The sequence below is a fragment of the Varanus komodoensis genome, unplaced genomic scaffold (assembly GCF_004798865.1).
Source record: "Varanus komodoensis strain SLA01 unplaced genomic scaffold, ASM479886v1 scaffold2, whole genome shotgun sequence".
In the NCBI taxonomy this organism is placed as follows: domain Eukaryota; kingdom Metazoa; phylum Chordata; class Lepidosauria; order Squamata; family Varanidae; genus Varanus; species Varanus komodoensis.
The window spans coordinates 12,646,467-12,660,666 of NW_025335568.1; the positions used below are offsets into that span (position 1 = coordinate 12,646,467).

At 43.9% G+C, this 14,200-nt stretch overlaps 1 protein-coding gene across 3 annotated transcripts in view; it reads right to left on the minus strand.

Moving 5' to 3' along the window:
• MAPK10 (mitogen-activated protein kinase 10) overlaps window positions 1-14,200 on the minus strand; it is a 116,380-nt gene that overhangs the window by 62,583 nt on the left and 39,597 nt on the right. For all 3 annotated transcript variants that reach the window (XM_044428743.1, XM_044428742.1, XM_044428744.1), the window contains 4 exons: window positions 9,775-9,904; window positions 7,753-7,811; window positions 5,314-5,452; window positions 4,998-5,163 (listed from right to left, as the gene is read on the minus strand). In XM_044428743.1, the coding sequence (XP_044284678.1) occupies window positions 4,998-5,163; window positions 5,314-5,452; window positions 7,753-7,811; window positions 9,775-9,904 (494 nt within the window). The remainder of the gene's footprint in view (window positions 1-4,997; window positions 5,164-5,313; window positions 5,453-7,752; window positions 7,812-9,774; window positions 9,905-14,200) is intronic.

Consider the following 14,200-nt stretch of genomic DNA (forward strand, 5'->3'; position numbering starts at 1 on the left):
AAAATAATCCTATCTTTCTCTTTTCCTAACATGTTGGTCTGACTGGAGAGATTCCTCTTGTTCTTTTAAAAACACCTCACAGCATCAGTATAGTATTACTACATTTCACAGCAGCGGTTTCTGTGCTTACCTAGGAATGTTCCATATTATAGCACCTGAATGGACAGGTGCATGCAACAGGTGCATCCCCGGGGAGTAAGGGCATCTGATACTCAGATGAGGCAACTTCTGAGATGCTCAAACAACGTTGCTATCAAGAAATGTGAACACTCAGCTCTTGGAGTGCTTTCCAGGCACAGAGGGGAACAGGGTTGCGGTGGCTGCAATGTTAAGGCAGTGCTCTATCGACTCCAAGCATTCATCTACATTTTAAGGCACTCTCTAGGGTGCTGAGCCCTCTTAAAATAGGCTCAGCACCAAGGATCACTCTTTTAAAGTTTAACCTGAAACCTGGAGTGGTCAGACCAGCCCAATGCAATGCTGGCTATACAGTAACACAGTCCCTTGTGATTGGAAAGCAGTATGAGGCCTCTGGATTGAAGAGGCCTGGTATACATTGTTGAAGTCTGACTCTGACTTTTTGATATCATGAACTGAGCATTTGCTATAATAAATTTTCTGTTCCAAATGGGAGGGACTAACCAGATTGGTCCCAGCCCTAAATTGACCTTTCTTTGCCCAGTATTACTTTATCCCTTCCACTAGCCTTCAGAAAATTGGTGGCTAAAATGTGAGAAGCGCTAGTAAGAATCGCTGAGTTGCAGGTTGGGGCATGGAAGTGGAACATGACTGTGACAATAACTAGGCCTCAACCTGAGGTTCAGTGAGTCATGAGCATCTTCACAAACATCTCCTTACCTTGAAAAAGGAAGACTGACAGCAGAGGCCTGCATGGGAACCTCCGTCACCTTATCACATTCATGATGGCATAAGCATGTCCTAGAGACTTCAGCCGCTTGGAACCTCAAACAGGGTCTTTTTAACTACAGCTGTCTGCAAAAGGCCTGTAGTGAGGGACAATTTCACCAAATTTCTCTAAGGGAAGGAGAAATCTCAACCATTTCTCACAGGTAGGGGCCACCACTGGAAGGAGCCGAACCATAGTTTCTTTCTTTATCAGTAAGGGGTTTGAGGTTAGCTGCTGCACATGTGACAGCAGCATCAATTGTGTGGGTAGGCCGGCCCCCATTGTACATCCATCACAATGAAGGTGTGAGAGGGGCAATGTGTCCAGCCCCAACACAAAATCGGTTCTCCAAATTCCTGAAAATTACCTTCTTCCGTGAGAGAAGTCTCCATTGTTCTGCCTCATTTTCATGTTTCATTCTACTTTGGATTTACCTGGGTGGCATTTTTGAAGTTCTCCAACCACTCTGAGGGGCCCAAGAACACAGTATGTGCATTTTCTTTCTGTTACTCGTTTTCTCTCTGCTCCGCTGCTTCCCAGGCTGCCCACACTTCCCAGCTCTGTGGGAGGAGGAACTAGATCATGTTTTCTCCTGGGCTTTAAAGGGAGTGTGGGAAGCTGAGGAGATCACAGGCTGCCAGAGAGATGAATGTGCAATGAAAAACAAGGCACATTCTTCAGCCGCTACATAAGCAAGGTGAGTATGAGAAAACCCAACCCATGAGGATATTTCTTGAACATTTTCTCCATCAATTTTCTTCACTTCTTTTCACAGGCCATTTCTTTATTGTCAGACTGAATGAGAATAGCCCAAAATGTGGGAGAAATTTCCGGCAAAGCATTCATTTTGATTCAAAGAATTCAAGGTATCCTGCCAGCATCCTCCAAATCAACCCCATTGAAATAGTCCCAATATGAATTGAGCACGTGCCAATTTTCCAGCCATTACGTATTATAAAAGATTTGGTGCTCACAACTGTCTTGCCCACCATCCAGATGTGACTTCACTTCCTATCATCCCCACCTAGCATGACCAGACATGTTGGCTGTGGATGATGGAGTTATAGTTCAACATACCTAGAAGGCACCCAGCTGAAGAAGGCTGGATTAGGGGTGCTTAGTATCATTCAGTGGAAAAGGTCTTCACTTGCCCTCAACTAAAGCTGAAGATAACTTTACCAAAGCTGCTTTGAATCAGTTCTTGCTGGTGCACAGACAAGAAGTTTACACTGTTCTTTGATGTGATTTACTCCAAATGTCCTCTAGATAGCATTCCTAGTGCTATAACTTGCCTGGTTTTCTTGTTTATTCTAGGTCAGGATGCCAGTTTTCAAAACTAAATCTCTTTCCCTCCGTCTGGCCAAGAGCCAGTGCGGCGTGATGGCTTGAGTGTTCAACTGGATACCTGGGAGATGGGGGGTTCTCGTCCCCATTTGGCCATGAGGTTCACTGGGTGACTTTGGGCCAGGTGTGGATTCTCAGCCTAACCTCCCTCACAAGGTTGTTGTAAGGTTAAGAATGGATTGAGGAACACCATGTAAGGCAAAAGGGGAAAGGTGGGATATAAATGTAATGTAATAATAATAGATGTATCACTTATAGGACCTCACTATTTGACTGGCACCATATCTGAAGATATAGTTTCGTGCAATCTGCCACGGGCTCTTTCCGCATGAGGGGTTTAACCCGTTACTTTATTGGGATGTCTCCCATTCTTGTGGAAGGAAAACTGCATCCTTTATGCAGAGTGTCTCCTTATCTCTCTGCTGTTCTGTGTATTCTATTAACCAACCACAAGGTGGTGGCGGCATTTAACTGCTGTACAGCGGATTGGGGACTTTTCACCAGAATGTTTTCCTTGTTTGTTGCTATTTGTCATTGAATACCAGACTTTTCTCTCTCCATCCAAACCCATTAAAAAGGTGGAAAACACAGAAGAGGCCCAGAGAATGATGATATTGTGAAAAAGGCCCCGCAAACTTCCATGAGTGAAGGATCTTGAGTGTGCCCCAAGCTTTGTGCGTACATAACTCCACGGTCTCCTGCACCGAAGAGGATCTATTCTAAGTAGTCTGCACCATTGGGATTTGTTATCATTCTCTCCTTGAGTTGATTCTACAATATATTTTACTGGCCAGAGGGTTGGATGCTGTTAGTGTTCATTAGCTGACCCATGAGCACTCATGGGGCATCCTATGGATTAAGCACCGAAATGCAACCGAAATGAATTCTGGAACAAATTGTTGAGATATACTGTGCTAGGGCAACAAGAACCATGTTTTGAATTGGGAAGTTCTGGAGGGCCAGCTGAGATAGTTGGACTATAGTCACTAATTTTTAGAACAGAGATGTGGCAAAAAGGTCTTTAGAGCACAATCTTATGCAAGGTTAGACAGAAAAAGGTACTATAACGCCTGGAATGTCCCAAATGTTGGGAATTGTAGGCCTTCTTTCTGTGTAAGTGTGCATGAGATTACACCCTCCACCTCTTCTTCCCCATTGTGATGATGAGAAACAAAGGCTCGTGAACCTCATTAGTGAGATACAGGGAGTGCCGTATCTATTTGACTGATCTTTATACAGTTTCCTAACTCCAGCAGTATCTTCAGCATTTCATCACCCTGTCTGCAGGAACCAGGCAGATCACTTAATGCATATGGTGTTTTCCACCACTGTGATGAAAAATAAGCTTGTTCCACCTGTTTATGTGTTTAAATTTCCCTCTCGAGTCTGTTTCTTCTGCAGTTTCCAGGGTTCCTGAAAAACAATCTGGACCTTTCTGTTAGCACTCCTGCTCTTCTCTATCAGACAGAAGTTGGGCTACCATCCAGGCCCAGTAAATGGGCCATTTTCTTTTGTCTGAAAGGATGGATGAACAGGCCTGACTACCAACTGCCTAAACATTGTTGTTACGAACAGAAGAATAAAGGTGAGTGGACTTCCTGTTTAGAAAGAACAGTCAATTTTCCCCCCTCACTGGCTTCCCCCCAACTAAGTGAGCCTCAGTTTATAATCAGAGATGGGTTCTACCGCAGGCTGTTAACCAAAGGTGTGCATGTGGTGGGGGAGGGGGAGTCAACAAACAGGATTTAGCAGGTGGTGAGTCATCTTTCTCTGATTACTGGACAGAGCAATCCTATGGCCACTGACAACATCCAGGGGGCATAACATGCCTCTGATTCCGATGCACTCCATGCTTGGATCCTCCTTCCCCTCTCCACCAGTGGGAAAAGAAAAGAGCTGGCCAGTTCTCCAAGCTTGGACAGGGTTTAGGAAGCATTTGGGGGACAGGGAGGGGAAGAGTCTAAGTCTGCCAACATATGACATAATCAGGCAGCACCCCCACCTCCTTCCTGCCTCTCCCTGGAGCCCTCGAGGCAGCTGAAGTCAGCCACCTAGCAGCTGTGCAAAGTGAAATGTGCGGCAAGATCACCTCCGGCTCTGCACAGGATGGTCTTCAGCTTCTGAGTTATGAGCATCAAGGGCACAGCTGACAGAACGGTGCCCTGAACTCCTTGACCATCTAAGAACCAAGGAAGGCATTTGTAGAATTTTGCTTCCAGACTCCGCCTTCTTGTGTCTGGATGGGAGGTTAATCGTGTTCCCACATTTCAGTGCCTTTGAATACGTGGAGCTCTACAAATAGAGGATGTCGTGTTCTAGGTGTGATAGAACATTAGCTGAGCAGATGAGTAACCTGCTTGTAGATGCAACTCTTACATAACTAACCATGCAGACTTATTCACAGTGGCCAAAAAGATTAGAAGAAGCATCCTAAAACATTTTGCCACAGATTACACACATGAGGAACTGATCTGACTGGCCCATTCAGTCCTCCTCTCTCTGTGACTGTGCCTTGTTGCTGTTGTTGTTCTTGCAAAACTGTATGAACCTATGGTTACATGCAATAAAATCAATGGACGGCTAACACTGCTTATTCCAAGCTGGTGAAAAATCCACCTGACAATATCTGTACAATAAGGTTTTGTGAAAGGCACAGAACTGCATGGGCCAATTTGCTTCCTGGTCAGTTGGAAATCCTAGCTTTAATCCATCCTATATGTTCAGGTCATGTGCATATGTATCCTACCATTCTCTTTGTAGCCCATTCCCAAGATGACTTCTGGTGCTCTGTAATAACGTGTGACCACATAGGGAGTCATCATGAAGCTAGTGCCTGCAGTCCTGGCCAGCCCGAAATCCAGGATCTTCAATGTGCAGTCAGATTTTACCACAATATTACTTGGTTTTAAATCCTGCAAGAGACCAGGGAAAGGGAAGCAGGAGTGGGGAACAAAACAGATATGAGTCCCGGCTTCAAACATGCTGAATGCAGAGTTGCTTTAGTTCTGTTATGGCGGGACAGAGTGAGATGAAAGCGTTGTTCTTCAAAGTAGCTGCCTTACCCTGTGAATGATTCCTGCTGAGTGAAGGTGCTTGATCCCACAAAGCATTTGGTACAGGAGGTAAGACATTCGCTCATGGTCAAGCTCCATCTGGATCACCTGGCACAAGTTGGCATCCATCAGCTCCATTACTAAATACCTGGACGTGAGAATAAGGGCGTGCAGTCACTACTTAGCATGGATGGGGCGTTTCTGTAACAGCATTATTTTTATAGCTGACTTCCCAGCAGAATGCCATGGGGCGATGTGAGAAAAGCAGCCAGGGAATCAATTCCACAGATTCCGTTCATGACACTGAGGTTAGGGAGCGTGGGAAGCAGTCACTGAGTTAGGTGCTAATAGCTTCATATCTAATGAAACATCCTTACCCCCCCGCCCCGCCACAGGCTTATCTTTATTTTTCATCCCACACATGTGGATTGGAGCAACTTCCCACTTGGTTGCCAGGGTGCCTCTTTTTGTGCCTTCAAGTCCCTTCTGAGGAACACCAGCTTAGGAACGCCTTATATTTCCTTGGCCCACATCTTAGGACCGTGTACTTTGACGGCAATGGTTCTGCTACCCAAAATTCTTTTAGCAGGAGATGCCAGGCTCTGCAAAGCATTGCGTTCTGCCACTGAGCTTCATCCCTGCCCTAAACAAAGCCCCCCGCCCCCTGAATCACTCTGGCTTCATAGCAGATGCTTCTCCATCACCTAGAGGGATGGCCTGAGACATCTTGTTGCCTGAAGCAAAGAACAGCATGGTGCCTCCTCACAGTTCATAAACAAGAGCTCACTGGACAGGCAGTATTGACTATCTCAACACTGTCCATTGGATCACATCCCCTGCTGCACCTGAATGCAACAGGCTAGGTTAGGGGGCACACAAAGAGCCAAGAGGCACCGCTTTCTCCTCTGACACCTTACAGTTGCACCTGCTGCCCGAGGCAACCTTTCTTCTCCCTAATGCTGCTGACAGTGCAATATTCCTTTCCTCAGTGACACATTTACAACTCCTTTTCTTCCTTTTTTCTTGCTTGCTTATTACAGCTATCGTCACCCTCTAAGCAGGGACTGTGTAGCTGGCCTGCTTGGCAGCAAAATAATATTTGTAGGAGGCTGATCATGTAATCCTGTGCAAATTGGGAAGTGGCAAAACAATGTGTGGTTGAAGTGTAAAAACCCAACACTGGTTGTTAAGCCAGCATGGGAACCAAGGAATTCCTGGAATGGAATTGTCTAGGGATGGAAAGAAGGCACAGTTTAGGAATGGGTCCCTAAAGAAGCTTAAAGATTCACAAGGCTTAGCATCCAGCCAAGTGCTTGGACGTTAGAAGAAGTTATTGCTAGAAACAGGAAAGTTCCCTGAAATTTGACTTGAATTAATTCAGACATTACCCAAAAAAAAAAAAAACCTGGTAAGTTTTCCTATCCATCTCAGAAGGCCTGAGAAAATACCATCCTATCTCTGCAACCCGCCCCCGCTCAATACAGTCCCCTTCTTCCTTAGCATAAGTTGGGTTATACCACTGTGGCATCATGCCTTCTTCTGCCTTTCTCTTTTTTTCTTTTACTCTGTCACACAGGGAGATTATGGAGAGCACTTTCCCAAAGGCATCTGCAATTGCCAAAGGCAGCCCAGGACAGAGCTTTCAGACCCCTGACAAACCACAGTGTGAGGAGAACAGTTGATTGCCTAACTGAGAATTTGTATCTACATTGGGGAAAGTGAAGAAAATGGACAAAAGGTAGGAGAAGGGGAGTTTGTCCAAAAAGAAACACTGGTCCTCTACCTCAAATTTCATTCAGATCAGGTTCTCATTACATGCCAAGCAATAGCAGGCAACAGAAAGTTGAAATACTAGCAATTCTCTGCTAGTATTATCTGTCCAGGGGCAGATAATTTTTACAGAGTTGTATATTATCAGAAAATAAATATGAAAGAGGGGGAAATGTTCAGATCCTCCTTTTTTATTTTTTAAAAAGGGGATTATTTCAGAGCCAATTACCCACTTTTCAAAGGCCTGCAAACCTCAGGGAGTTCTGAAGGAACTGGTATTTCCTAAGCAAGCCACCAGAAAAGAAGGAAGAAAAGAAGCCAAGCTTGTAAAGCCTTTCACATTTATTTGCATATAGGTTCAGGCCCTTCCATCTTACCCTTGCTTTTTTGTCCTAGATGCCACTAGAAGGATGCCCTGTGCACACATTTCTGCACTCCCACACCAAGATGAAAACTGATTTCTGTAATACTTGAAGGCAATGGGCAGATCATATTAAACTTTGCCAATTCAATCTTGAGCATCTCTGCAAGGCAATTTTAAAAGCAGCAGCACCTGATGTTCTAGTGTTTGTAGATTTTAATTTTTGCTAGAGAGTGCTATGTTTTCTCCTATTCCCCTCCACACACAAACACACAGACAGAGCAAGTACAGGTTTTACTCTTGTCCACATTACTTACACATCCTGGAACTCCTCCAGCGATTTCTGTGGTGTGAAGACATTTAATAAACTGATAATCTGAAAAGCAGTAAGAGGAGGGAGGAAGGGAGGGAAGAAATGAGAAGATAGAACGATAATAAAACATTAGCTGTTGATCAGATTGTGACAGATTGTTCTACCAACATAACTGTGGCTGTTTATAACAGTTCAGTTTACACAAATCAATCATGCTACAAGAGTAAAGAAAAAAAAAAGCAAAAGCAAACAGCAAAAACCACTCCACAAACATTATATTACAGAGGTAAATGTTGCAAAGAAAGACATTTGTTTTCTGAGGCCGTGTTTGCATGCCTGTGGCTCATTAGATGCAACAAAAGCTAGAACAAATTTTGCCTCAAAACTCGGAGTTCTACAATTGAATTTTCAGCCTCACTGGAAACAAACATGTAGAATTTGCAAACTGGAAGGCATCCGTGGCTTATTACTGATGCTTGCCAGGGAAGGGCAAAATGAGTGGAAGAGGGAGAGAGGCTTCCAAAGAAGAGCAGACTGCCTATTATAAAGTAAAGTGCCTTGCTACATCTCCTCTAACAGGAGTTACAACCCTCTAACACTGTTGTCCCTATCGGGCAGTTTCAGATAGGATCAAAATAAATGCTGCTATTGTTGCAGAGGAGCAAGGATGAGTTCGAACCAGTGGGCCATCTAGGTCAGTAACACTAACGCTGACTGGCAGCAGCCACTCTCTAGGGTTTTGAGCAGATTCCTCCCAAGAGCCACGTACCTGGAGATGACAGGAATTGAACCGGGGGCCTCCAGAATGCAAAGCATGTTCTCCACCACTGTGCTATGCCCCCTCTGGCCCAACTCTGCACATTCTGCAGCCCAACCCGTGGAAATACAGCCCCACCATGAGAATGATCACTTGGAGCTCCTGGGCTACAAGCAGGCTTACGCTTGAGAGCAGACCCACAGAAATTCATGGGACTTAATTCCTACTGATTTCAATGGGCCCTACCTTAAGCATAGCTTAGTTAAGCATCCAACCTAATTAGTTCACTCAAAGGAGCAGCGCCAGGTCCTGGACTGACTTGGAATTAATACAGACTGTCATTCCAGTTTTAAAATTGTGAGAAGCATTTTGCCTTGAATGGTTTACCGATGAAGCAGGAGCTCACAGGACTTGCAGGCAAAGGGCAAAAGCCTGCTGCCAGACTCTTGAAATCTGCTTCAGCTACTTTTTCACCTTTGGCAAACACAGTTCACCACTCCATGGCTTTACCCCCATGAGTAAACGTGACCTTCACCTTAATCCTGATTCTGTTCACATAAGCATAAAGATTATCCCATATTAGCATATGCCCATGCTGTAGCTGCAGAGTGAATATTCAGAGCATAATTGATCTACTGTTGCACCAGAGAAGAGTAACTGAATTGGTTTTCCACTCTTCTCTACAGGACCTTCATGGGATTTAAATAGAAGATCACCATAGCGACAGCATAATCAAATATGCTGATCCTGGGCTCAGTTGTAACTCACTGCCTTCTAGCCAGAAAACAGAGAATGCCACGCAGCTTCTGCCCTTTCCTTGACATCTTCTTTCTGGACAGGAACAATGGAGCCCTGAGACATCCCCAGCTGATGCAACCTCTGCAAAATGGTGGCTGGAATCTTTCTGCTCCTATTTGCTGGAACACATATAGCAATACTGAATCTTGTCTTTAAAATAATCATTGTTATGAGAGAGCCAGCATGATGCAATGGCTGGAGTGATGAACTGCAGACCACGGAGATCTGGGTTTAGTCCACACTCAGCCAGGAAATTCACTGGGTAACATGAGGCTAGTCGCTCAATTTCAGCCTAACCTATTTAACTGGGCCATTGCAAAGATAAAATGGAGTGGAGAAGGAATGTAATGTGAAGATGATGATAATAATAAACAGTAATAAGGCAAATTTCTCATAACGGCATAACATTACCCTTTTTATTTAGCAGGGTCAAATGTTTGTGCTTCTTAATCTACCAAAAAAGAAACTTACATTTTTGTGATTCACACACTTCATGAGGACTAGCTCCCTATAAGCTCGCTTTGCATGTGTTTGATTTTGAAACGGCCGGCTGAGCTTCTTGATGGCCACATTTCTGTCAAGAACAGCATCGTATGCAGCACTGGAAAATAAAAAAAAGACAATAACAGAGCTGTTACACTGGGTCATTTCCTTGAAAGATCATTGCCAGTGTTATATTTATTCCATTTCAAAGTGTGCTTGTTTTTCTGGTAGAAATATGCATTTTCTGAACAGCTTCATTCTTATCCCTGGAGTCTTCTGGCCTTCTTAAAAGACATCTGAGTGAATCCAGCTTCTTCAAGGCACTAATAGACGGCTGCAGACATCAGCTGATTAAACTTAAGTCAGTTGTTAAATTCTGTGATCATGCTAGTTTTTAGATGTAAACTGATTTACTGCACAAAAGTCATTGTCACTAGCCCTATAATCCTAAATATGTGGATGAGCATTCATTCCCAGAATGCCAGTATATGGTCATATCTGAAAACAGACATGATATTACATTGGCACACCTGTGAGTATATGGCTGCATACATTGTACATGAATGATACACAGTGAATCCCATGTGTGCGTGCCAGACACCAGATTGGGATCGTGGGAGGGGGCATGTAGCCCTTTGTCCCCTGCCATGCCTCACCCAGAATATTCACACGCTCCTGCCTTTACCACCGTCCAGTGGGGTTTGCAATGGGGAGAAAGATCCACAGTCAGAGAAAAGGATCCTGCTATTTCTCGTGTATCCATTGTTTTAGTTCTATTATTATCTCTTTCCTTATTGCTTTATCGAACTTATTTTTTAATTTTGATGTATGCAACATCAAGTAAGAGCTTACTAAGGGGTTTATTAAGAATAAATAGAACATAAAGTCTAGCACTATTCTATGGCCCTACAGATCTGCAGCTCTGGGACTGGAAGGGATCTCCCACTTTTGAGTTGGGGAAGCACAGTTACGTCCATTTCTCCTGCTCACAGTCAGTGTGGAAAGAACTTCACCAGCTGCTTCTTTGAGGTGGTAAGACGGACCTCAGAGAAGGGGACAGAGGGTGTTCCAGAAGATGGGAAGGCAAGGGAAGGGGATTGGATCCACCAGACCAGAACACAACTGGCAGTATTCCAGCCTGTTTCTGCCTCAGCTAGACAGCAAACTATGGCCATCTTGCTGACATGCATGGCAGGAGCAGCACGGAGACAAAGAGGGCCTCCTTGTTCCATGCACACTGCACCGAATTCCCATAATCCTCTGGGTGTGAAAGCTTCTGTGCATTCCCACTGGATGGTGTCCTAAATCTCTCAGAGAACCTTCTTAGTATAGTAACAGTTTAAGTGCCTTCTCCTTGAAGTTTCTCCTTTCCCCCAAATCCAGCTACTTCTAATTTTCCTTCTCCTAATTTCATTCTCAGCAGAGAGCTTATCTGCTTTTGCACACCCTGCCTACATGACTGTGTATAACCTGCACCTTAGTGTTAAAAAACAAACAAACAGAAGGCCACTTCTGCCTGCTGCATGCCACGATCAATTAATGTCTTTGGAATTTTTGTTGCAAAACAGTATAATGCAGTAATAATTGAGCCTGTAACATACTCGGCAGAAGCACAGCCAAGCTTAATCAAGTAATGTTTTCCTCCACCACCTCTACCATTGGAGATTCTGTCATGATGAAAAGAGCATGCCAACAATGTTAAATATTTAATTTGTGCCAAGAAAAAGGGAGGGGAATAAGATTTCTTGGCAGGAAAACAACAGCCCTGTTTGCTAAAAGAACCACATTTCAGGGTGGGTGGGATACATTTTGCCTCCAAATGGTCTTATTTACAGTCTCGGTACAAACAATAGGAACTATCTGCCTATTGAAAATATTGATTGTTCATGATCTATGCAGATTCTTTTCTGCCACATCCCAGTAGGTTCTTCTGTGTTGTAAGTTCTGTATTATGCATTTCTTGGAATGTTTGTTGTTTTTATTACCACTGTGCAGTTTTTTATTGTTATATGAATTAGATTGTTGTACACCAATATGGGAGGGCTCCCGCCCTGAAAGCAACCCAGACATATGTTAAATAAATAAAAATCAATATAACATCCTTCATCCTGCTCCATATTTATGAAGCTGCTGGGTAAGATGATTTCAAAGGAATTTTGTCTCCATTTGGGTGGCCATGTACCCTATTTTCCAAAGAGCATCCTCTGCTCTAGGGAGCTGGCCAAGGACAGTCCTCTGTTGGAAGAGGTGCCAAATGCAAGTCCGGTTTTAAGCTAAAGAATCATCAGAAGAAAGGGCAGGAGCCTTGACCCCATAAGTCCATTCTTAGCACATGGACAGCAGACAGCACAGGTAACCTGGCCACAGTCCTCTCTGTCATGGCAAGAGAGATTCATCTTTGAATCCTATTTACTTGCAAATTTCCACCTCTGCTTACAAATGTGTATGTGCAAACATTATGCAAAATGATGTCTAATTCTGCCCTCTTCCAGGACTAAAGTCTACTTGCCACTGAAATGCAAACCTGCTTCTAGAGTGTCCTTACTGCAGATATGGACTCATACTGTGGAGAAATGCAAGATGCTTTAGTTTGATCAAAGTCTGGGTTATTAAGGTTTGGGTTCAACAAATTATCTATTTGGAGGAGTATAGTTGCTTATGTTGGTTGATATGAAATTCTGCTTTGGCTTGAAAGTCCTGGCTTGTCTTCCTGATTTGGGTTTTTCCTTTTCTTTTTGAGGGAAGAAGGAAGTCAGACAGCTTATGCCCTAGCAACACTAACATGGAACCACCAATTTTGGTAATGGTTTTTATCATATTCAGGACTAGCAACCTTCTGTGCCTTCCTAACTTCAAGGCAAGGTTGCTGCAGGATGGATTATGGATTCACAACACAGAGGCTTGCACAGAAATCAAAGTGCAACATCACTTTTGAATTCCTCCCCATGCCTAATTCATTTCAGCACACCAGTGCGGTGTGGTGGTGAGTGTCGGACCAGGACTCTAAAGGTCCAGGATCGAAGCCCCACTTGACCACGGAGCTCACTGGGTAACTTTGGGCTGGTCCCAACCCAGCCTTCCTTACAGAGTTATTGTTGTAGTGAGGATAAAAATGGGGCGTGACTATGCGAGCCAGCTCGGGTTCCTTGCAAGAGGAAAAAATGGAATGCAGGGAAAATGTATCAGTGCAATACAAGGCCAATAATACTGCAGAGAATCTTTCTTTTATTTCTTCATTTTATAACAACAGCCCTTTAAAGTAGGCCAGGCTGAGAGCCAAAGGCTTGACCTGCAGGGTCCCTGCATCAAGTGCAGCACGGCAGAGAGAATGGTGGCAGTGTGTTTAAACATGGCACTGCCCTGTTCATGCAGAAAGGTCTGATCTCAACAGCAAGAAGGGTGCGCTGGGGAGAAGTAGGCACAACCCTCCTTTGCACCCACAGCTGAACTTCCTAAATCTTAGGAACACAGAAGACCGCCTCATGCTCCATCTGGCAGCTGCGTTCTCAGGCAGGCTCCTCCATCCGTGATGCTTTCCAGATGCTTTGGAAGTCAACCTCCACCAGCCCCACCAATATGGTCCACAGCGAAGAAGTCGCTGGAATCACAGTGCAAAACATCTGGAGGGCACCAAGTTGGGAAAAGCTGCTCTTGAGCTTCAGTCAGAATTGGGATAGAGATATCTGCCCATTTAACTTTTTTCCGATGTAAGAGCAGTTCATCTCAAACTCTGAGAACTCCAGCCTTGAGTTCAGTTCATCCAAAAGTTTGGGATTTTTTAAAATAAAAATGTTCAAGAAAACTCTTAAGGCTTTTGTGCACATTTCTAACATCGCATGTATTTTATACACTTTTGCCTAATATAGTAACGTAATTCCTAATTATCAATATATATTATTAATATATGAACTTTTTACAGGACACTTTCCTAATACAATATTTATTGAACATTTCTCTAATATATGCAATTTGATCAGCACTTTTTAATTGGAGGCCATGGCAATGTTCAGAAAACTGCCTATTTTGATGGATAACTGAGTTCTGGCTCACATAACGGTTTGAAATTGCAAACGAAAATTGCAAATTGCATTCAAACATGAACAGTAAAAAACTCTGCCCTGTCCCTATTCAGTGCTCTTCCACAGAGCCCGAAAAGCTCCGTGCTTTTCACTGAAGATGCTACTTTACCCATGAGATGACTTTCAACTTGAGCGGGTTGAAGAGCATGAAGGTAAGCCTGGCTGGGGTCAGGACTTGGCACCCCTAACTGCTTATTCCTGTGAGATTAAGACTGGGCCACCCACCCCTTTCATTTTCTTTGTGACTGGAATAATTCTGTGCTCTAGCACATAGAAATGCTGCTTCCACTTTTACTTTTGACCAAAAGAAGTTCTCTCTGTTATCCCACATGGGT